At 54.0% G+C, this 23,293-nt stretch overlaps 1 protein-coding gene across 1 annotated transcript in view; it reads right to left on the reverse strand.

The window, feature by feature from the left end:
* Positions 1 to 23,293, reverse strand: part of CDH23 (cadherin related 23) — a 407,397-nt gene that overhangs the window by 231,016 nt on the left and 153,088 nt on the right. The window contains exon 7 of the mRNA XM_073878857.1: positions 2,408 to 2,602. Within this exon, the coding sequence (XP_073734958.1) occupies positions 2,408 to 2,602 (195 nt within the window). The remainder of the gene's footprint in view (positions 1 to 2,407; positions 2,603 to 23,293) is intronic.

Consider the following 23,293-nt stretch of genomic DNA (forward strand, 5'->3'; position numbering starts at 1 on the left):
CTCTGATTAGGTCTTCCTTGGTCTGGGGGGACCGGAGCAATGCAAAGCATTCCTCCCATTACAACAAGCCTAGAGCCTGCTCCTGCCCTCCAGATACAGAAGTGCAGCAGAGCCTTTGGGAAGGGAGGGCAGGTTGTCCTAAGAGCCCTCAGGGGCAGCCACGGAGAGGGCGAGGGACTTTGGGGCTGAGGACTGGGTGCGGCAGGGTGGAGGAGGTCTGGACGCAGGAAGAGCTGGGCGGAGGGTCCACTGGGGAGACAGCCTCTCGGGCTCCAAGACAATGGAAACCCACGGCCCAGGCTTGGGGACTGCCCCTGGTGTGAGAGCTCTCAGTCAGGGACCTGAACAACCAGGCAGACAGGGCCAGAGTAGGAGGAACAGAAGTCCCTTGACCTTTTGAGCAGCGGAGGCCAGTGGTTCTCATTTGCCATTACCAGGCTTTGTGTGTAGGTGGCTTTGTCCAGCCTGGCACCTGCCCTCCCTGTCCCACAGCCTCAGGGCCACAGCCCTGCTCCTGCCACAGATCCCCGCATCCAGCCTACCTCAGACTCCGGGGCTGGGGAAAGGGGATGGCAGTGGACACACCTGGCTGGGCAGGCACCTCGCCAGGCTCCCAGCTAGCACTCTCAGCAGCCGCTCCCCGGGAAGTCCTCCCATTTCCCCACCTGCTGCCCACCCAGGGGTGGCTGGGAGCCCACACTGCTCCCTGTGACGCCCCACAGGAGAATCTCCTTGGGGAAATGTCCAGCAGCCAAGGGCACAGCACCAGGCTTGAGGGCGGCTGCGCTTCAGGTGGGGGAGCCATCCGCACAGGAGGGCCCCTCCTGTTCCGCAGCTTCCAGGCCTGCTCGCCAGCAAGATTAACAGCAATTTAACTGTATTCACCATCTCAGCTGGAGCCCAGGCCTCTTGACAGGTCCGGCCACCCAGGTTCTTGCCTGCGCCCGGCTCTGGTCTCTTCCCTGCCTGCCCAAAACCATTTTCAGGGAAGATGGAAATTACTCCATAGGGATACGTGCATAGCAAGAAAGAGAGCAAGCATCTGTGTGTTTCTGGGCCCCGGCGTGTGCAAATGGAGGGCAGCTGGAGGGGCACCACGGCTGTGTGTGGGTGCGAGGCAGCGCGCAAGGGCACAGGTGCATGCAGAGAGCGGGTTCCGGTCTTACACACCCCCTTGATCCCAGAAGTCAGGTTTACGAAGAGCAGGACAGACGACCTCCCAGGCAACCCACACTTAACCAGGGGAGAAGGAAAGAATGTGAATGGCACCCGCAGTGGCCTCCCCAGGAAAAGCGTGCATTTCCTGGCCCCTGGGGACCCTCTACACCTTGCACAAGCCCGTGGAAACCCCAGCTTTCAAACCGGACCCTTGGCCTAGTCCATGTGTCTTACCCCAGGGTCTGGGCTCTGTGACCTGCAGTGCAGGTCTGAGCCCCCAGTGCAGCCGTGACATGGGGCCAGCGGGGATCCTGGGGGTTAGGCAAATGGGTCCTGATGGGTCAAGAGGGATTCCTATAACTTGTTTCACTCTTGGCCTGAGCTTTGTGAACAGAAATCTTAGGGACAAGGGGCAGGGTCTCGCCCTGCTGCCTGCTGAAGGCTCCAGCTGTGTCTGGAGACAGAGGGAGGAGCCCGCAGGAGAGGAGTGCAGGGCTGGGAGCCTGCTCGGGGTGTGGCCTGCCTGTCCCCCAGGCCCCTGCGAACAGCAGGCCACGGAAGCCAAGCGGCTGTGATGATCTGGAAACTCAGAAACTCCTGGCCACGGGGCATCGGACTGCTGTCAGACAAACTGGGTTTGTGTTCTTGCTCTCCACGACTCATCGGTGTGTGAGTTCTCAACGGTGTCAGCCATAAAATGGGACAATTATTCCCCTCTCTCTCCTCCCTCTCCAGCCTCACTAACCCCGGCATTCCCAGGACCCACCATGGTGCTTGGTGCGCATGGGAGGGCCCTCCTGTGTAAGCGTCACCACCCGGGAGCAGTGGCCAGGATGCCCGGGCCCTCTGTCGCCTGCGTGTAGGGTGGTGTCAGGACACTGCTGGGCTGCCACCTCTGTCTGAGGTTCCAGAGAGCGAGGGGACACCCCACACCGTGAACGTCCTGCAGGGTCCCAGAGCAGGCTCTGGAGTGCAGCCGCTGGGTCACCATGGGCAATGACCTGAATTACTCCTGGGCCTCAGTTTCCTCATCTGTAGAATGGGTAACTTAATATTACAGAGGAGATAGGGCTGCCATGGGGTTTAATGGAGACGATCCGTCCGAGTGCTCGGCACAGCACCGCTCCCGTTCTTACTGTGACTATCGCCAGCATCGTTATTATAGAGCCTGGACCAGCAGGGAAGGACGCTGGTGTCCCGCTGCTCTCTCCCAGGGCGGGAGGAGGCCGACCTCCGGGGCGGGACTCACCGTGGCATTGACGGTGAGCTGGTAGGCCTGCGTGGTCTCGTAGTCCAGCTCCCGGACCACTGTGACAATGCCACGGGCGCTGTCGATGGCAAAGAATGGGGAGGAAGGCTGGAAGGAGTAGAGGACGCTGCCCCCCGCACCCAGGTCGGGGTCCGTGGCGTTCACAATGAAGATGGGCGTCCCCACCGGCGTGTTCTGGGGGTGAAGCAAAGCAAACAAAAGGGTGAGCGGTGCTCGGAGCAGCTGACTTTGTCAGTGACTGTTCCCCCAAAGCCCATTAACCACGTCCCTCCAGCCAACCAGACCTGCGGCTTTGTCATTTTTATTCTAAGAGGGTTCAGAGGAATTTAAAATGCAGTATCTGTTTTTTTCCCCCCCTTTTTGATGGCCTCCTGGTGGCTCTAACAGCACCAGTTCTAAAGATGATCTGCTCATCCCGGCGTTCTGGATGAGGGTCTTTTGGTCCCCAAACTCGTTTCTTGGTGGTGTCGCTTCCTCTGCGGAGTGCCCCTGGCTGCCCATGCCTCAGGCCCGGGGCTGCTCTGGGGGGGGGGGGCCTGGGAGTCTGCGTGTCGGGAGGCCTCCCGGGCGGGGAGCTGAGAGGTGTGTGCCACAGGCAGGTGGCGGGGGGCCTTGAGGGCTTTGCCTGGCCCCACAGAGGTTCCTTGGATTGCCCTGGGGTAGGGCATCCACATGCCATCCCTGGGCCACGGCAGCCTGCCACAAGAGGCCCACAAGACCCACTTGAATGGTACCACCACCTGGGAGCCTACCATGATTCCCTCTGCTACACTCTGTGTATAGACCCCTGCTCTCTTCTGACTTGGGGTCTCTGGTTAAATGTAACTTCCTCATGGAGCCTTCCCGACCCCTAAGGCAGGTCAGCCTCTGCCATGCCCCCACCGTCCACCACTGTTTGTACTAAGGTTCCCACCTCGCCCAGGGGATTTTCATCATCCGCCTATCTTCTGTAATTCCTTGGTCAGTGCTGTCTTCCCTCACAGCACGGGTGCCCCAAGGAAGCCACAGGGCTCCAGCTGCCTAGACTAGCACCGTGCCTGGCATGTGGCAGGTGTTCCAGCCATAGCCTTTCTGAAGCCACTGAGAGCCCTCAGCGCATGCTCAGGCTCTGTGCGCATCTCTGCCCAACTGCTGGCTCTCATCACCGCAGCGCCCACCACAGTGCTCGACATGGAAGCCGTGCCTGTGGAATACTGGGTGAGGGGATTTATTCATAATTTAGCAGGCTCTCGGCACACCAGGAGATAGGCGATCCGATGAGGCTCTTCACAGAGATAAAGGGTATAAACAATCCCTGCTCCTGCTGACTGAGTGTCCTTTGAAAAGGAAGCTAAGGCTCAGAGAGGTTAAGTAACTTGCCCAGGTCACACAGCTAGGCAGTGGGAGAAGAGGGCCTGGAGTTCAGGGCTGGCTAATTCTAAGTGACTGATCTTATGCTCTGTACCGAATACTTCTCTAGAACGTTGATGGCAGTTCTTTCCCTACCTCCTCTGTCTGGTGCTGAGCTCAACCGCCCCCAGGGGTATTACTTCCCAGCCAGCAGCATGGGACGAGCCCGTTAGGTCCCTCACGGCACAGATAATATTCCTGGCCCTGTGTTTATTCCCGCTGGGATGATGATTGGGTCCCTTCGGACATCCGTAGGGCTCCTTTTAAGGAGGGCTCCCCACACTGCTGCCTTCTCCCTCTGCTGCTGGCCATGACCTGGGCCCTGTGTCATTGCTTTGAGCAGCTTCTGTCCCTGGGGCATGCTGGCAGCCCTGTCCCGGGATCATCTGCTTGAGGCAAGGGTATTCTTTATAAGACCGCCCTGTTGGCCTGGAAAGGGCCTCTGGAGAACAAGGCTATGGAGCTGCCTCTGTTTCTTTCTGAGTGTGCTCACTCGCCCCCATCACTAGGCAAGTGCCGGGCTGAAGGGACGGGCTCCTAATCTATCTTCGCACTGATACAGAGGACGGGAGGCCCCTCTCCTCCACACCATCCATGACTCCCCAGTGCCCCTTGCATAGAACACAGGCCCACATGGTCTCGCCCTGTCTCCTCCTTCACACTTTATTTCCCGGCAGGCATCCCTTCTTGGCCTCTTGGCTAAGATCATGTGCAGCATCTATTAGTATTGGTTTAATATTTTCTGGTAGGTAGAGCTATTTGTACTTCTCAAACCCAGCAGGCTGCCTCGCACCTTGGGGCTTCTGAACCTCCTTTTCCTTTGCTAGGCCCTCCCTCCTCAGCTCGGTGGCTTGGAAAACAGATGCTCTCTTTCCCTCCAGAAGAGAATCAAGGGTGCAAGGGGACAGAGCGGACAAGTGCCAGGATTTCAGGGATCGACAGACTCTGTCGGAACCCCAGCCTTGCTGTGTGTCTTTGGGTTACTTAGTCTCTCTGATCCTTAATCCCTTCTCTGTCCGCTTAGGTTAATAATATCCCACAGGGTTAGGGTGAAGAGAACATGAGCTCCTGAGTGCAAACTCCCCAGCATATAATAAATGCTCAGAAATGGGCAGTTGTAACGTTGTCATCTTGTGCCTTCTGGAGGACTGCAGACAAGAATGCCTTCGAGGAGAGGGCAGGCAGGTGTCAAGAAGCACTATGAATATTAATGATAATACTGTGCTGGGCATTCCCTGTCCGCACCCCCCCATATCACTGAGTACCCTGCTCTGTCTCCCCCTCCCCACCCTAGGGAGACCTCAGTGGATTGCATCCAGCCCCAGGTTTCCTTGCAGGCTGGCTTCTGCCCAGGGAAGGGGCTAGTAGGAGCTCAGAGTTTGGGAAAGAGTCAGGAAGAGAGTTTGGGTATTACTTTTCCACTCCTTCCAGCTCCAAGCCAGCAGCCCCTGCTCCTTGGCTGCAGCCTTCAGTGGGCTCCCTAAGCCCCACAATCCTCTCCTCTTCCCCCTTCAGCCTTAGGGGCTGCCGCTGCTCCCAGGTGCCTCAATATCCCTTAATGTCCCGTAGCCCTGCCCACCCTCTGTCAGGGTCTCTTCACTGAAATGCCTTTGTTGGAACTGAGATGAACTGTTTCCTGGGGGACTTGATGGGTGCAGGCACTCTGCAGATACACACCCTGGGCCCCCAGGTGCAGAGCCCCGAAGTCTGAGCTCCCCTGGTGCTGGGCTCGGTGGAGTCAGCCCCCGCCCCAACGAGCTGCCACGTTGGCACTGGTCTTGGGGAGATCTTTAAGTCTCTCAGCTAAACTACAGTTCTCCTGCTTCCCCCTGCCCTGTCTAGATCCTATGTGCACATCACACGTGAACACGGGTGTCAGCCCCACACTCCAGAACAAAACATTCCAGTAGGGCCTGGGGTTTCTGCCACGAGAGGGAAGGACATGTCCCAATTTCAGAGCAGCCAGTCCCCCGGGAGGCAGCTCAAAAGCATGTCAGAGCACATCCCACAAGGAGCCAGTGCCCAGAGGAGAGGGATGGCTCCCGCGAGAATGTCAGCTCTCCAGCCCCCTGCCTCGGGGAGGAGGGGACATTTCACTCATGCATACCTCATGGTCTGGGGCAAAGGCTCTCTGGGCAACTGATCAGACGATTTAAAAGCAAGATCCAAGAAGACAGGGAGAAAGGGGGAAAAGAAGGAATTGTCCTGTGTCTGACCTTCTTAGATTATGTTTCATGCCCTGCAGTGAAAACCCATTTAATTTCTGCATAACTTAGAAAAGGTTTTAAATGGGCCTGGCAAAGAGCCATTCATATACTTAGAAGGGACAAGCCATTGGAGAGAAAAGAATGCTGACTTCCTGCATTTCAGGTCCTGGGTGCCATGCTCGGATCGGGGGATAAGGGAGCGCAGCACTCATCAGCACCTACACCGGGGGGCTTTTCCAAGCACCCAGCTGCTGCTTCATGCAAATGTGCAGATGTGTCCCTTTAAAGGTCTACACCTTCCACGTAAGCAGATTTCCTCTATGGGGTCAGGTGTATCTGGGCTTCCGAGTATACTGCAGGCAGTAGAACTTGGTGGCTCAAAGCATGGCCTCTGAGTCAGACTCCCTAAGTTTGAGTCTGAGCCTTTCTACGTACCGGCTGGAGACCTCAAGCATATGCTGAGCTCCCCTGGTGCTGAGCTTACTCTTTCAGCCTCAGTTTCCCTGTGTAAAGGAGAATGTAAAAATGGAGCTGTTAACAGTACCTACCCCCAGGGTTGTGAGAAAGAATTACGCGAGACAAGGTGTGGGGGGAAAAAACAACTTCTCACTGAGCCAGGCACTTGGCAATATTGAGCAATACTCAATAAATGGCCGTTGCAATTATTATTATGGTAATAAAATACCATCACAAGCAGCGCGAGATGAGTTCTATTTAAAGGGGGGTATTAAAAACAGCCAATCAATCTCTTTATCATGAACTTAAACAAATGGGCATTTTAAAATTCAGAAAGAGACCGTCTCTGTTGATTAGTTCATGGCTGCTGCAGAGGGGCTGGGCGGGGGGAGAACTTCGGGAGACCCTCCCCAGGGGGATGGGAGGGCCTGAGGAAGGCATGGGAGGGGCCCCTGGAGGCAGCTCCTGAACACGGAGGCCAGGCCTGACCCTGCATCGCTCAGGGATGGTCTGAGTGTCGGAGCAGGAAGGAGCCTTGGGGATTATCTAGTCCTGTCTCCCCAGATTATTGATGATAAGAGTGAGGGGCTGTGCCTGGCTCTAGGTCTCCCAGGAGGTGAAAGGCAGAGCCACGACTGCAAATATAATGCTTTGCCTTATATATAGCACTTTATTTACGCCACCCAGAGATGCTAACCACTGCCTCCCTGCCCACACTTTTCCCAAGTAAAGATGCTCTTTATACCCACAGTTCTGGGGGGCCAAGTTTGTACCAAGTGACTTCAGACCTAGGCCACATCTGATTGGTCCAGGGATAATCACCTGACTCAAATGGGCCAATCAGATGGGGCCTGGCCCCGTTAAGTCCATCCTACGCAGAACCTGAAAAAGAAGGTTCTTACTATCTGGTTAGGACTGGAATGGGCACCATGGCAAGCCAAGCGCCACACAGAAGCCACCATTTCCGGGGTGGCAGAGAAGCCATGGGTGGGCCGAGGAAGCCCAGCTGCAGTGACAGGAAATGGAGCACAGTGAGGGAGAAAAGCAGAGACACACGCCTCTGAGGGCCTCCCCTGCCCTGGTCTTCACAGGCCCTGTCTGGACTTCACTTCCTGTCCCTGGCTGTGGTGCAGAGACCCCATCTGGGCTGTCCTTCCTATGGCTACCCCCTTGTCTTGCACGGTGCTCCATGGGTCTCGGCTCCTTCCTTGCCCACGGTACCCTCAGAATGCATCCAGCCCCAGGCAAGGCCTCCTCATTCCTGCAGCTCTGCCCCTGGCTCAGCCTGATTCTTGCCTGCTGGGATTCCGTCCTTTTAATGCCCCGGCTGGGGCATTAAAAGAGAGCAGAGAGCAAAGCTCCCTACCACTGCTCCTAGACTGCTGGGGGCGAAGGAGGTAATAAGGGGGAGAAGAATAAAACAGCCTAGATGAAGGAATGAATGCTCGCTCCCTCTCTTTTTTGAGTGTCCCCAGACACTCCTTTTAACATGCAAATCCAGTCAGGTCACTGCAGTGATCAGCATGAATGTGGGGGTGGCAGGGGTGGGAAGGGGACAGCTTGTTCACCTGCTTGACACCATCAGCCAAGACAGGCCTGGAGGAGGGATGCCCTTCAAAGCCAGGCTCTGCCCACAAGGAGACCAGGGGGAAGGTACCCCTCTGGTGTCTAGGCTTGGGGTTCAGTGGTCCACAGAACCACTGCCAGGGTGGGCCTGGGCTGCAGAGGCAGGGCCAAAAGGCCCATTTTGGCTGAGGTGGGCTGCCCCATTCTAGGGCAACTTCTTGCAGCAAATTTATGGTGGAAACTGGCTCTGAGTCCAGCTTCTTGTTGAAAAGGAGCAGCTGGTCTTTGGAGGAAAGGTTCCAGGTCTCTTGGCCTGCTTCTCTGCCCCAATTCTGCTCCCAGTACCCCTTCCTCCATGGCCACTCCTCCCCTTGCCCAGTCCTGCCCACTCCCTCAGAAATTCTGGGCCCTTTCCAGGGAAGTCTCCCCAAACGCCCTGCCCCGGCCTCCTGGGAGGCGGGGAGCAGTGTTTAGGCATCATCCCCTAAAAACCCCTGGCCTGCCAGGTGGATCCTTTCAGCAGGGGCCCACTCTGGGCAGGTCGCAGACAGGGCAGGCCCTGCCCCTTCCAGTTCCCGTTTAAGCTCCACATCACTTCTGATGGACCTGCTGTAAATGGGCCACCCTGTGCAATTCAGAGACAAATAAATCTTTTTGCTACTCCTGGGGTGACAAGGGAATAGACTCTGAGAAAGTTCTGCTGTGCAAGGGATCTTGTTCGTTAATAATGATGATAAATAGCTCACTTCTCACATGCAGTGTGAGTTACATTACACTCCAGGCTTCTACAGAGGTGGCTCAGGGTGCTCACTGGAACAGTGGGGGTGCAGGCAGAGAGGAGGAAGAGGGCGGGGCGGGCAGAGAGACGGAGAGGGAGGGTAAGGAAGGGGGCGGGGAGGGCGAAGAAGGTGCTGGGGACAAAGGAAGATGGGGAGGATGGTGAAAGGGCCGAACGGGGAGCAGAGGGCGACGGGGGTGAGCGGGAGAGCACTCACAAGGAGAGAGAGGGAAGGGAGGAGGGAGGAAGGAACTGGAAGGAAGAGAAAGCAACACTGCAGAGGAGAAGTTGTGAAGAAAGGAAAAGAAGTAGACGCGTGCAAAGCGCCTAGAGAAAGGAGGCCAGGAGGAAGGAGAATCACGCCATCCCCGCTCATCTTCGCGGTGTGGCCTCCTCAATTCGATTTATTCTGTATCCTCAACCAAACCTCCGCAACAAGCCCTACCATTTCCACCGTAGGTGCCATCTCTAAAGGCGTTATTAATATTTATGGAATGCTTGCTGGATGCCGCCACAGTCTTTAATATCTTATTATAAAGCCTGTTATAAAATGCATTAGTAATAAATTCCTGACAGATGGAGTTCTGACAAGGTGCAGGCGCCTCGGTGGATCTGAGCCGGGAACAGACACTCCTGGAAACGCGCGTGTGCTGCTCAGAGGCTAGGGGGCCGGGCCCCGGGGAGGGCCAGGGGGAGGGGAGGGGCTCGGTTCTCCACCCTCAGGCCTGCGGGGGGCGGGGGTTGGTCAACAAATCTTATCTCATCACCTCCTTTTCTTGGGGCAGGAATGAAAGCTCTGAGAAATGAAGCAACCTGTCCCAAGTCACACAACTTGTAAGTAAGTGGTGGAATTAGGATTCAAGTTCAGGTCACCTCGGTGTCCCCAGACCTCAGGGGCCCCAAAGATGAAGGTGGAGAGTGGGCTCAGGGCCCCTGCTCAAGCGGGGCTGATTCATTTACTCTCCTCTATCGAAGGGCTGGGGATGACATGGGAACTGAAAACAGGGCGCTCTACGTAGTCTGCATTAGAGAAGGGAGTGCTGATGGGGAGCTTGAGCCCCCCCAAAAAAATTCAGAAGGAAGAGAGTATCTCAAAATTTGCACACTTCCACTGGGAATCAGGATATGGGCTCCCGCTGTGCTAAGAAGTCAGAAGTAAAGGCCTTTCTGATGAGGGGGCTCCTGGGGCAAGAGGAGGCACCCGTGTTTGTTTCCATCGAATGCCAAAGCAGGTGCCGGTTCACTGGTGACTCTGGAGGCAGGGGCCTACTGGGGTCCTGGAGGGTGTCATTCCGAATGCAAGGAGATGTGGGCTATATTTCTTTCTCCAAGAGGCAAGAAATAGCGTGCAGGCTCCAGCTGAGAGCAGGTCCAGAGAGAACAACAGTGCTCTGACGGGAACCTGGAGAGGCAAGTGCCCACCGGGCCTCGATGGCTGTCTCAGGTGGCCCTATTTAGTCAGGGAGAGTGCCCACCGGCTTGTGCACATGACCGCATGTGTACAGCAGGCTCTCCAGCACCTCCCTCTGCAGAGGAGTCAGGAAGAGATCATTTCACAACATCTCTTCTCTCCATCAGTGTCTGCTCTCTCTCGGATGATGTGAGCGAGACTCCAAAATGTGCTGGGTCTGAAAGCTGGGCAGGCTGCCAGGTGGAGGCACCAGCTCTGTGGGCAGAAGGAGCCCCAAAGGGCTGAGCTCTGAGTCCCACACAACCTGACACGAGTCGAGGACTTTCCCAGCTATTCCATTCCTTGGAGCCAGCTCAGTGCTCTCCCACCTCTGAGTCCCTACTTCCTTCTTGGCCCCCAGCTGTGTACTTACTGCCCATTCTGAATCCTAGGAAGACACTCACCAAAGTGCTGAGCTAAGGCCCCTCCTGACTTCCCTATGTCTGCAAGGGTCTTCGCCTACCAGAGTGATCTTGAACTTGCCCCTCTCTCTTGCCCCCCCCCATTCTTCATCAGGCACCTGCACCTGTCGATTCTTCCTTCCAGATTCCCCAAATCCTTCCTTTTCTCTTTGCTAGTTACCTTGGCCACCCCTGCGGTGACACCTAGCACTGTCACTTGCACATAGAAGACATTCAATAAATGTTTTAACAGGATCGGGACTTCCCATTCAACACAGCAGATTGAACACATTCCTTTATTTCTGTTTTTGTCCAAACCCCTCACCAAAATGACAATATGAAAATTAAAAATGCATAGATCCACAAGGACAAAAAGAACAGGACAGGAGGCAACCGCAGGTGAGAGATGTTGACAAATTCCTGGAAACTGGAAACAGATGGAACCGAGACTGCCTTAGGAGAGGGGCAACCCAAAACTCAGGCTGGGGACTCAGAGCCCTGGAAAATCTCAGGAGCTGGAGACACCAGGTGAGGCCAAAACCAGGAAGACCAATTGCAAACCTTTAAAGAGTAGTCAGACTCCCAAACACCTTCCCCAATTTGTGCAGAAGACAGGAGGTTTACTTTCTCAAAGTTAGTAGGCGAGTTAGTCAGGCTCTGGACTCAGGCTGGGAGCTGGACGAGGCGCTGAGAACAGGGAGGTTAAATGACAATCAGCATCTCCCCTCCACTCCTAACCCTCATCAACCTCTTTAGCCAGTCAGCTTCTTGAAGACTGACAGCCAGGCAGGACGTAGGGAAACTGGCCCAAGAGAAACAAAAACACAAATGTTAACGTGGTAGAGTTCTCACAAAGAAACAGCTAGGTCCTCACCTAATCACCCCATAGTGAAGTCCACAGGTCAATAAGAGCACTCCACCCTGCCCTGATCTAACACACACAACGGGCTTCTAGGCAGCTAAATGTCAACTCACTCTTAAATTTAAACAGGCAACTAAGGGTCATGAAACATTTGAGAAGAGCCTCTAATGTGAAAGACAGAGATGGGGGGTGGGGTGGGGGAAGTAGGAAGGAATAACAAAAATAAGTATCTTTGACAACCTTAGAGAGACAAGACATAGCATCTTTGTTTTTTTGTTTTTTAAAAAGATTTTATTTATTTATTTGACAGAGAGAGAGAAGGTGAGAGCAGGAACACAAGCAGGGGAAGTGGGAGAGGGAGAAGCAGGCTTCCTGCCGAGCAGGGAGCCCGATGTGGGACCTGATCCCAGGACGCTGGGATCATGACCTGAGCCGAAGGCAGATGCTTAACGACCGAGCCACCCAGGCGCCCCTATACATAGCATCTTTGAAATGAGGACATTCCAAGAGGAAGAGATAATAGAAATGAAAAACTTAAGAGAAGAGTTGGAAGATAAATTTCTGTAAAAGCAGGACAAAACTCAAAGAGATGGAGAATGGGGGAGAAAAATAAGGAAATGAGAGAAGCAGTTTAGAAGATCCAACACCCAACTAATAGGGGTTCCAGAGAAAGGAAACAGGGTAAATGAAGGAGAGGGAATTATCTGAAAGGTGAGGTAAGAAAATCTCCCAGATCTGAAGGACATGTTTCCAGATGGAAAGAGGCCACTGTGTGTTCAGAAGAGAGACCCACACCAAGGCAAAAAACTGTGAAGTTTCCAAATACCGAGTCTTTAAAAAAAAATCTTAGATGCTTTCAGAGAGGAAACAAAAGACTACACTCAGAGGGTCCAGAATCAAAATGGCACAGAAGTTCTTAACAGCAACATTATAGACAAAGGAGAAACAATGTCGCATTATGAGGAAAACGATTTCTTTCTAGAATTCTATACCCAGCCAAACTATCAACAAATATGCGTATAGAATAAACACATTTTTCAAACAGAGTTAAAAACAGTTCCTATGAATCCCTTTTCAAGAAATTACCGAAGGGTGTTCTCCCACCAACATGAGGGTGTAAATCAAGAGGAAAATATGGGAATCATGTAGAGAGAGACAAAGAAAGTCACTGGGTGATTCCCTTATACCCCACCCCCCCATGCCCATTCCACACAGGCCTTTTCACCACTCAGCCTTCTGAAGAGCAAGCAAGCCAGAGCACAGCCAGTCTGGACTGGAGCAGGAGGATGGACGCTCCAGGGAGAACGCTGCCATGAGAAATACAAACTGATAAAAAATCAACATACTTTTAATAGACTGACAGGAGGTACTTATGTCCGAATATTTAGAATAAGCGATAGCTTCACAGAACTCTAAGCAAACAAACAAACGAGGTGATAATTATTAATTCTAGAGAAAACAAAAAAGGAAATATAATTAAGGTACGTGCTGTGGCAGAGCTTGAATAATATTTACATAATCACAATGCTATATACACTAAATGCTGTGTGAGCTATGGTTAAGTTGGGAGGACGGGTGGAGCATGTGATGAAGGGGGTGCGTGTGCATGTGCAGCAAAGCTGAGGTCAAGGGGTTGGTAGAAGTGCCATTCTCATCCTTCAGGGCTAGAAGTCAATGTCTAAAGTTACAATGTCTCAAACTGAAAAATGTATCATGGGATTTGGAAATAAGAAGGTGACAATCAGCCATTGAAGAGGTTATCTCAGGCTGGGAATCAGGAAGATGAAAGCGTGAGACAGGGCATTGCTGTTTTTATTATAAACCTAGCTTTACTCTTTGACTTTTATACTCATGCAACTATGACTTTGATAAAAATTAATATAAAAGTGGAAAAAATGTATCTCCCTATGACTGGTCCACTGCAGCCCTTCTTCTCTTTCGGCCATGACCCTATAGTTGATCCCAGAAAGTCACTGCCCTAAAGCACTAATCTCCCATCTTATTCTCTTCCTCAAACACCATCACTGGCTCCTTCTACCTCCAAGGCAAGGTCTCCTGGACCTTGAACCTCACCTACAGTCTGACCAAAGCTTCCCTCTCTAAACTCATCTTTCATTTTTGCCCCACTGAGACCCTCAGCTCCGGTCAGACTGTTCTACCTGGCAGTCTCCAGAGTGTGGGCCCACCTCTAGCCTTTGCTCATGGTGCTCTGTCCTTCCCACCCAGATTCCTTCTGATATTTTCCCCGGAAAGCAGGCATCACCATCTGGCATACAGAGATGGACACTCCCTTCCCAGAAATGTCTGCTGGCTCCCCGGGCTTCGAGGCACACGTGCCTAGGCCGGGGTTGAGACATTCTCTCTCTGCCCCCCGCCCCGGCCTCCCCCCCCCCCCCCCCCCCCGGCCCCCCCCCCCCCCACAGGCCATGGCCTTCACACAGATGCTGGGTGTGCAGGACTGGGAGAAGAAGCCTCATCCAACAGACATTTGGGGCCTCCTTCCCTTCTTCTCAGAAGCTTGATTTTTAGAGCTAGGTAGGATCCTCAAACATGAAATGGCCCCAGCTCCTCCTAACTCAGAGATTTAAGGAGACCCCAGGCAATTTCTCTCACCCCTCACTGCAGCAACCCCAGCCCAGCCCAGCGACCTTCCTGTACCATGAGTGGCAGCAGAGTTCCAAGACGGTCCCCTCCCCCGCTGAGTGCCACCTCCCATTAGCACCACATTCCAGGGCTGTCCACCCGCTCACTCACTGACCCACAGGGGCTGAGGGAGGGAGCACGTTGCAGCACAGGGCAGGACGCCTCCAGGCAGCCCCGCAGCTGGCTGAAGGCCACGTGCAGCGAGAAGGGGACAGAAGGGTCACGATGGTGGGGCAGCCCCAGTCTCCACAACATGCTGCTTTCAACACCAGGCAGTGCCACCCCCTCCCTCAGGGAACCGGCTTCTACTTCTCTCTCTGTGGTGTGGGAGGAGTGATAGCTGAGGCCGGAGATCCCCGCCTCAGTGTTCAGCCTTTTACTCCCCCACCCTTCCCCAACCTGAGAGGTAGGCTGATTGGCTCCTGGGAGCTTCCCTGCCTCCCTCCCCCAGCAGGGACTTAGAAACCTGCTTCCGGAGACCAGGAAGCATCCATTAGGTGATCATTACTCCCCATACATGTTGGCCTGACTGGAAAAACAAAAATCCAGAAACAACAATCCTTAACGGCTGGCTCACATTCTGGCTTGCCAATAACAATCCCCAAGACTTCCTTCTCTGTTGTCACAGAACATTAGCGCAAACATTGATACCTTGGTTTTCCCACCCTGGGAAATGGGTATAGCAATTCCTGTACTGTCTTCCACATAGAGCTGCAGGGGAGATCAAATGAGCTAACAGTGGAGAAGGTACTTTGAAAATTCAAAGGTCAAAATAAAATCACTACCTTCTGCAGAAGAAGACAACTGTAGGAAAAAAAAAAAAAAACTAACTAGGGAAAGGTGTGATGTGACCTACAGAACAGCCCTCTCTAAAAAGCTACCCTGGAGTCCAGAAGCTGGGTTGTCTGGGTGTCTGGACACTGTCCCGGAGCCCAGGACGGCAGGTGGCTGAGTTCCAAACACAAATAGGGTTCAGCTGAGGCACGAGGTAGTCCTGAGACGTGGTAGATTCTGGAAAATGGCAATCAGTAGATGCATGGAGTCTCCTGGGATTTTTTTTTTTTTTTTTTGAAGATAAGAAAAAGACTTCTATGGGTCTAAGGTAATAACTCACATCTACTGAAGACATCCTGTATGTCAGACCCTGTTTTAAACACTTTTCACTCATTATGTTGTACAATCCTCATGGAAACCTTGAAGCACACACTATTACCATCCCTTTTCCAGATGTCCAAGGCCAAGGGTAATAAGCAGGAATCTGGGGATTTGCACCCAGAGCCCAAGCTCTTAACCACCGTGCTATATTATTCTCAGTGACGAGTGAACAAAGTGTCCCAGGTCTAGGAGGCAGGGGGATGGTCAAGATGACCTTGGGAAACTGGGATCCTGTCATTCTGGCTAAGTGCCAGGGCCTCCTGATGACATTTAAGGCGGCTACCACAGAATGACTTAGGTCATCCAGAGGCGCCTGGTTCAGAAGGTGACAGGTGTCAGATGTCACCAGGAACGTGCTGGAAGTGGAAGAGTGAGTTATCAGGAGCTGTCAGGTTCTTTTATCCCAAATGCATTTATCAAATAACAAAGCACTAGCTCATACTCTTCAACTTTCCAACAGAAATATGGTCATGAGCAATTACATGTGGTCATTTATGGGGGGAGGGGAAGACAAACATAATAAAGGGAGGCTTTGAAGGAGCAAAACCATCAAGGAAACTGTGGTTTGAGTCCCAGCTCCAGCCCTTATTTGCTGTGTGACTTCAGGGAAGTTAGGCAACCTCTCTGAACCTCAGTTTCCTTACAGTAAGATGGGCATAATAAAAAAACCTGCCTCACCGATTATTGTGAGGTTTATGGGAGATAATGCATGATGAGTGCTTAGTGCAAAACAGGTCCTCAATAAACCTTAGGCTCTGTCGTAATGTTGTTACCTCTTGGGGTGGGCGTTAGGGTCTATAAACTACAAAGTGCTTTGCAAACGTTACTTCTGGTGGAGAGGTCTGGAAGGGGAGGGGATGCTTCTGAAGGCTGAGGTCCTTGCTCTGCTCTCTGCAGAGACAAAAGGTCTGGATAAAAGGCCAGGGGAAAGCTTCCTTGTAGCATGTACCCCATCTGTGTCCCAGTGGAGCCCACTGGGTGTGTCATGCCTCCAATGGTGCCCTGAGCTCTCTGTGCACAGCTCCATAGCTCACAAATGGGGCTCCATCTCCCAACCCCCAAATTCATTCCCCTGCTTGATGATGAATCATGTTAAACAAAATGAATATGCAAATCTCCTTAGGGCAGGCCTTACATCTATGGGAAGCTGAGGCTAATAAATGGATTCTGAATAAGGAGACAGCACAAGCAATACAACTTTGGCTCATCTCTCCTCCCCACTCCCTTCAGGCTCCACCCACTAGGGTGCCCCTTTGTCTCCCGCTGGGGCGTGCATTCTGAAGGGGCGGATGAAGGAGGCTGGAGAGGCCTGGGCAGGCATGAGGTTTTCCTTCTTAGATCCCTGATCCCGATCCCGGTGGCTAGTGCTGCTGGGCAGTGTGACGTGATAAGTAGAACCTGTCACTTGCAGCCCAGGGACTTAAGGGCGGACAGGTGGGGGGGGAGAGGGGAGGGCGGGGGGCGGGGGGCCGGCGTGCACACACATGGCTGCAGGGGAGCTGAGGGCTGGTGAGGGCTGGAGGGAGGGGGGGGGAGAGAGGGAGGGAGGGAGAGGGAGAGGGAGGGGGGAGAGAGAGAGAGAGAGAGAGAGAGAGAGAGCGAGCAGCTGTGGGAACTCACTGGGGGTGGTGGTGCTGGGAAAAGGCTTCAGAGTCAAGAGGTAGAGAGAGACTGGAATTATTGGGGCTCCCGAAGACTTGAGGAGTCACCCAGGCCAGGGCTTCACTCTCCTAACTGCACAGCAGGATAACTGGGGAGCTTTGAAACAAAATCAGTGCCCAGGCCTGCCCCAGTCTCTGGGCTTTTCGATTCCCAGGGGAATTCTCAGGTCCCACCAGAGTGGAGCACTGCCCACCCCAGCCACTACTCTACAGATGGGGAAAAGGAGACCCAGAGAGGGGAGGGGAGGGGAGGGGACGTGACAGAGGTCACACAGATGACATTCTCCTGCTTGGGTAAGGACGGCCCAAGGAACACACCTGAGGAGGGAGGATCCCCCTGCTCCGTTGTCCTTGGGAACTTTCCCACAGTAGGGGACCAGGAGGGCTGTAAGGCTGCAGGGGGATGGGGCATGTGTTCCCACAGATCTGGGGGTGTGTGGGAGGAACAGGGCAGGGGGTCCCATTCTTTGGTCTACGGTGCCTGGAAGACCACTGGCTTTAGGGACAGCCAGAAGTCCTGGCACACAAAGACGGCGAGAAGCCCACTAGACGGACCCCAAGAAAAGATGGAGCCCCCGAATCCCAGAAGCACTCTTCTCTGCTTAGGGAAAGGGAGTCCTAGGGTAGCCAGGCCTCCTCTGTGAAGACCAAACTTGACCAAGACACAAACCCAGCCTCCCCTTCCCTGACAGAACCCACAGGAAGCGACTCCACACACCGCCTGGGTACTTCAAGTTGATGACCAACCTGGTTAGGACGTTCCAAAGGTCTCCCCAAGCCCCTCCTGGAATTACAAATGTGGAGACCGATTTCTACGGAGAAACAGAGTGCTCCCCAGCTCTGTTCCTCCTGGCCCCAGGGTATCCAGTGAAGGGCTTTCCAGCTCCTAGGGCACACTGGCCTTCCCCCAGGAAGTAAGAGAGACCACGGGTAGGAATTGCAAATGACTTTCATTAAGCAGGGGTGCTAATACCATGAATTACAAATGAAACCCAGATGAAGAGGACCCTGGCAGCCTTACCTCCATTTGATATTAATTGGGCGACACTTTGTTTTAATGGTACATTAATTAATGCAGAATTTCGACGGAAGTTCGCGTGACACTCACATTAATACAAATGAATTCATTACCGTTGGTGTTATTACAAGAAATGACAAATAAATCTGTAACAGTGGGACCCTTCAAATAATAATCACGAATCATTAGGTTTGCCGCTTGTCTGTACTGTAGCTTGCAAATATGTGTGTATGTTTTCTGCCGCGAGTGTACCTTTGCCTTTTGGCTGGGGGAGGCTGCCGGGCGGGGCTGACTCTGTGGGGGTGAAAGGGGAAAGCCTCTTCCAGAATTCTCTGCATCTGCTTTTCCTCCCTTTCTTCCTCCCACCTCAACCCCCAGAGAACCCCTCTCCCCCGAGCCCTGCCCCAGGCTTAGTGACTCCATGTCAGGGGTGTGACAGGGGTTGGTCCCCTAAATCAGGCACACGCAGTGTACACTCTCTGTCCCCGAGGAGGGGGTCGTGGGGGAAGAAATAAGAGCAACAGGGCCCCGGGGCTGGAGCCTGGCTTGAGGAATGGGTGCCGCTATAGACCTATCTGTTCTTGGAGGTTCCCCACGTCAGATTGGTCTTCAAGCCTCAGAGGGTCTTTGGGGACAGAATCCAGGTGCCCAATGACCAGCACTGTGCTGGAAGTTTTATCCACTTTCTCCTCTTCAGTCCTCATCAGGTCCCAGAGGCTTTACCCCATGGTTAAGGGCACTAAATAGGTTTTGAGAGCTCAGACTTGAGCGAGGCAGGGCCAAGCTTGGGACTCAGCCTTGCCTGGCTCCTGAGCTCCCAATACACCAGCTTTTTCCAGGGACAAGCTGCCACCTGCCTGATGGGTCAGTATCCTGGTGGAGACAAGGTAGAGCCTGGATGACCCTAGCAAGCTGATCCCTACTCTCCATTCCCCTGCTCAGGGCTTCGGGCTGGTAATCTCTAAAGGGCCAGCAAGGGACCTATGAGCTGGGTCTACAGCTACCATCCTGGTTGCTCCTCATGCCCTCTCAGTTCCCTGAAGCTGAAGCCAAGATCATTCTTGCTTCTAAAGAGCAATACGGGAGGCCCCAAGGAAACCACACTGGGGGAAAGCATCAGACGGGCCTGGGTAACACTCGGGTGGGTCTTAGTTCTGCAAATCCTTGGCACACAGGCCGCCTCGCCTCCGTTCTGAATGCAGGGCAGATAGTGCGGAGAGATCACAGTGCTGTTCCCCAGACTCAGCCTCGGGATTCCCAGCCCAGGGCTCTGAGCAGCTTCTAGTCATCGATTGGCGTTGACACGTGATTTGAGAGCTGTTTGCTATCCCCGTTTTAGAACATCTCTCCCTGGAGGACTTTAAAATAGGATCCAGTCTCTGACAGGGATGCCCAGGAACAGTTCAGCTCGGTAGCCAAGAGGCTGGTTAAATGACCTCGTGGGGGGTCCCTCCAACCCAGGGAGTCTGGGACTCCATGAATCAGTTGCTCCTGCCTACGCGAATCAGCCAGCCAGCCTGATCTCGATGTGCAACAGCTTCCATGGAGGCCAAATCCAGCTTTTCCACCTGTGAGACGTTGCTAATGTGGCCAAACCCTGTTGGCCCCTGCCCTATGACCTGCCCTCCGCCCTGGCCCCAGGAGTCCGGGCTGTGGGAGGTTAATGCCCCTTGGCTATTAGCTGCAGACTAGCAGTGGGCTGCACAGCCCACAATTAGATGTTTGGGGGACTCTAGCCCCCTCTCTGGCTCACTTCCGTCCCCACTCACACTGGTACTGAATGAGCCAATTAATCACCTAAGGTTGTTAACTGTACTAATTACGCTCACTCTTGAAACTTGTGGAACAATTATATACTGTCTCTGTCTCATGAGCTATCAATTATGGTGATTGCAGGCAGGCTGTCACTTCTCCCAAGCCAAGACAGAGGCGGTCTAACCAGGCTCAGAGCTGGTTTCTCAAGAACTCTTAGAAGGTTTTGCCTGAGCGGAGGCTACACCCAACACAAGTGGCAAAGGCAGAGACCTCTCCACGGGAATAGGCTTTGCCAGTGACTAAGGGGCTGCTCAACACTGATCCTACATGAGGTCTTCATTATACAAAAGCTCTCCCCTTGTTCGCCTAGAAGAAATGGCGACCACAAAGTATTTCCCTGGGAGCCGTCCTGCTTCCTTCTTCCTTGTGTCCTTGGCCAGGCTTGGCATGGTATCTGAGATCTCCGAGAGGCTGCACTGGGCTTTTCTCTGGTTCCCCAGGGGCTCTATACTGCCTCTTGCCAGCCCACCTCGATGCCCGTCCCACGTTCTGCTGCCCCTGCTTCTCAATCCCTTGCCTGGAGGAGAGTTGGTGTCTCTGGCCAAGATCTTTGCTAAATGTAGGAAGACAAAGAAGGGGGAAGAAGCTGTCAGGCTCTCTTCATTTTACCTGGACCTTGAGATATTCCTGCCTTCCAAGACCACTGGACTTTGGAGCACATACCCACAGGCCATTACCACTCCCACAGCGACACACTCTCCCCTCTCTGCCCTGAAACACCCAACCAGCACCAGGATGACAGTTTGTGATGTGGCTGTCGGGGACACATGTATTTCTTCAGGCAAGCAGCAGGCCCCAGCAGGCTGTGGCTCCCATCCTCTGGGCTCCCTCCCCCATCCCAGCCCTCCTGCTGCCCAGAGCGCTCATTTCCACACGTCAGGGCAAAAAGCACTTAGAGCCAACTGCTAAGCTCAAATCTATTCTGGTGCGGAGAAATGCACTCTGTCACCACGGAGCTGACAGGCTCCGGGCAGGCAGGCTGGAGTGCAGTGGCCAGACTCTGACTGACCCCACCCCACTGGGCCTCCCTTCTGGCTTCTGTTACTGGCAGGGGTCAGATGGGCTGGCCCATTCCTTAACCCCAGCTGCAGCAGCCAAGGGACCCCCAGCCTCCCTGGAGGTCCCTAGGGGTTCCGAACAAGCCACTGCCCACTCCACGTGAATGTCACAAAGATGCTTTTAGATTCAACTGGTCTAAGAACAAACACTAAATCTCCCCTGGAAACTGTGTCCCTGACTCTGAATGGTAATACATTCCCTCTGCATTCAGTGGTCAAGCCAGAAACCAGAGTCCTCCATGCAATTTCGTCTCCCAAACATTGGTTCCCCCTCCTCTGTCCCTCCTCACCACCGGCTCCCACCTGGACAGCTGCAGCGGCCTCCTGACTGAGTCCTGCAATGGGGACCCCCAGTGGCTGGTATGAACTCTTTGAAACATGCATCTGATGGCATTGCCCGTGCTCTGACAACGGTCCAGGGCCTCCCTGATGACCTTAAGATCAATGTCAGAGAATCCCTTCCACGACCCTGCCTGGCCTGGCCCCACCCAGGGCTGCAGCCCCTCCCTTCACTGGCCCTCCTGTCCTCGCTTCAGCCACGGGGCCCTCTGTTACCTCCTCAAATGAACCGGGCGCTTCTCTGCCTCTGAGCCACCTGTGTGGCCATCCACCAGAATTCTTTCCTCATCTTCACCCCCGTTAATGCCTACTCTGCCTTCGCTTCTCAACCAAGTCCCATTTCCTCCAGAACTTTCTCTGACCCCCAGTCTGGCTCATGTTTTTTTTGGCTGGGATTTCCCTGGGGGCTCCAATCTCCTAATTATGTGACTCTTCAGTTACCACGCGTTCCCCCACTAAGCACTTTGAGGCTGGGGACCATGTCTGGGTCTGCTCACGGTTGTGTCCCCAGGGCCGAGCATGTGGCTGGTACCTAACATTTGTTGAATGAGGGACACCCCGGGGCACCCCTCTCCTGACAGACACTCTCCGCATCCCCTATCTGGTGAGAGGGTCGGGAGACACCAGCTCCAAAGTCTCTCCCTTGAATTCATTCAACAAATATTGACCGAGCGCCTCCGGTATTCTAGACTCTGCTAGGTTCAAGGTACCTCGATCCATACTGTCTGGAAGGAAATCTGAGGGTGTCAGTGACAGGCAGATGCTGAACCTGAGTTCTGGCTCCCAGCCCCATCACCACCTGGACCTGGCACCTGCTGGTCTGTCCTCATGCTGTTTTCCTGCCTGGAACATTCTTCCTCATTCACTCATTCATCCAACAAATAATGACTGAGCACCCAGTAGGTATCAAGCAGTGTTCTAGGTGCAGGGGAAACACTGGCAAACTCCTATGCATTTTCAGGCTCAACTTCATGATCACCTCCTCCAGGAAGCCTTCCCTAATTCCTGAACCTGGGTTGGGTGTCCATCCTACGAGCCGCCAGAGCCCCCTCCCTGGACTGCCCCTTGCCCAGCCCATAGCAGCCATGTGATGTCTGTTCTCTGCATCAGTGGATCCCCCCCATTTGTTCCACCAGTGTCCCCACGAGCTTTAAAGGCAGACAGGGGACACTGGACAGAGGTGAGGTGAACGCGGAGAAGGGGCACCTGTGAGAAGGCCACGGGCCCGGCTGAAGAGGAGAAGGACGTGCTCTGAGGGAAGGCACGAGGGAGGATATGAGTTGGAAGACCGGGGTTTTCCTGCCTTGAGCCCGAGAGCACCGTGGCCAGCAGGTCAGGGGGGACATGAGGCTGCAGGGCCAGAAGTCGTCTGATAGGCAAGCCTGGACACCCCGGCTACATGAGACTCCAAACCCCTCCACGTTGGGCCCTTGGTGTCCAGTCATCCCCGGAAGCACTCCTGGCATTGCCCTCATGCTGCGGGGTGCCGGGCGGCCCTGCCTGGAGTCGTCACCCCCGAGACAGTGCGTGCGTCATTCTCTCAACGCCTCTGCTCGGATGTCCTCGGACAGGCTTCCCTGGCCACAGATCCTGCCCGAGCCCCGTGCCTGCTTTAGTTTTCTTCGTGGCCCTTATCACCAACAGACACAGATTTATGTGTGGGTTCGTCTGTCTCCTCCAACAAGCAGGGACCCTGTCAGCTTGGTTGAGTCCGCAGCTCTGAGGGCAGTGCCTGACACAGAGTAGGCCCTCAAGAACGATTTCTTGACTGGCTGACAGAGCAGAGGGAGAAGGAAGATGGCACGTGGCATCTGTCACTAGGGCAAAAGGCACAGAGTCCTAGAAAAAGGGTTCCCCAGTGGGGCAAACGGAAGCTGCCCGCCTGCAGCCCCCACCCAGGGGACCCAGCCAGTGCTGGCCGCAGAGCTGACACCCTGAAGTACTCCGAATGAAACGCAAGGGTGGATATGACCGGCGTAATGGGTTTCTCTCCAGACTGCTGACCTCTCTGTCAGAGACAGTGCTCCATCATCCCCCTCCCTGCCACTCCTCCTTTCCCTGCTGGTG

This window comes from Callorhinus ursinus, unplaced genomic scaffold (assembly GCF_003265705.2).
Source record: "Callorhinus ursinus isolate GAN/ISIS: 27379988/994484 unplaced genomic scaffold, GSC_fseal_2.0 scaffold31, whole genome shotgun sequence".
Taxonomy (NCBI): Eukaryota; Metazoa; Chordata; class Mammalia; order Carnivora; family Otariidae; genus Callorhinus; species Callorhinus ursinus.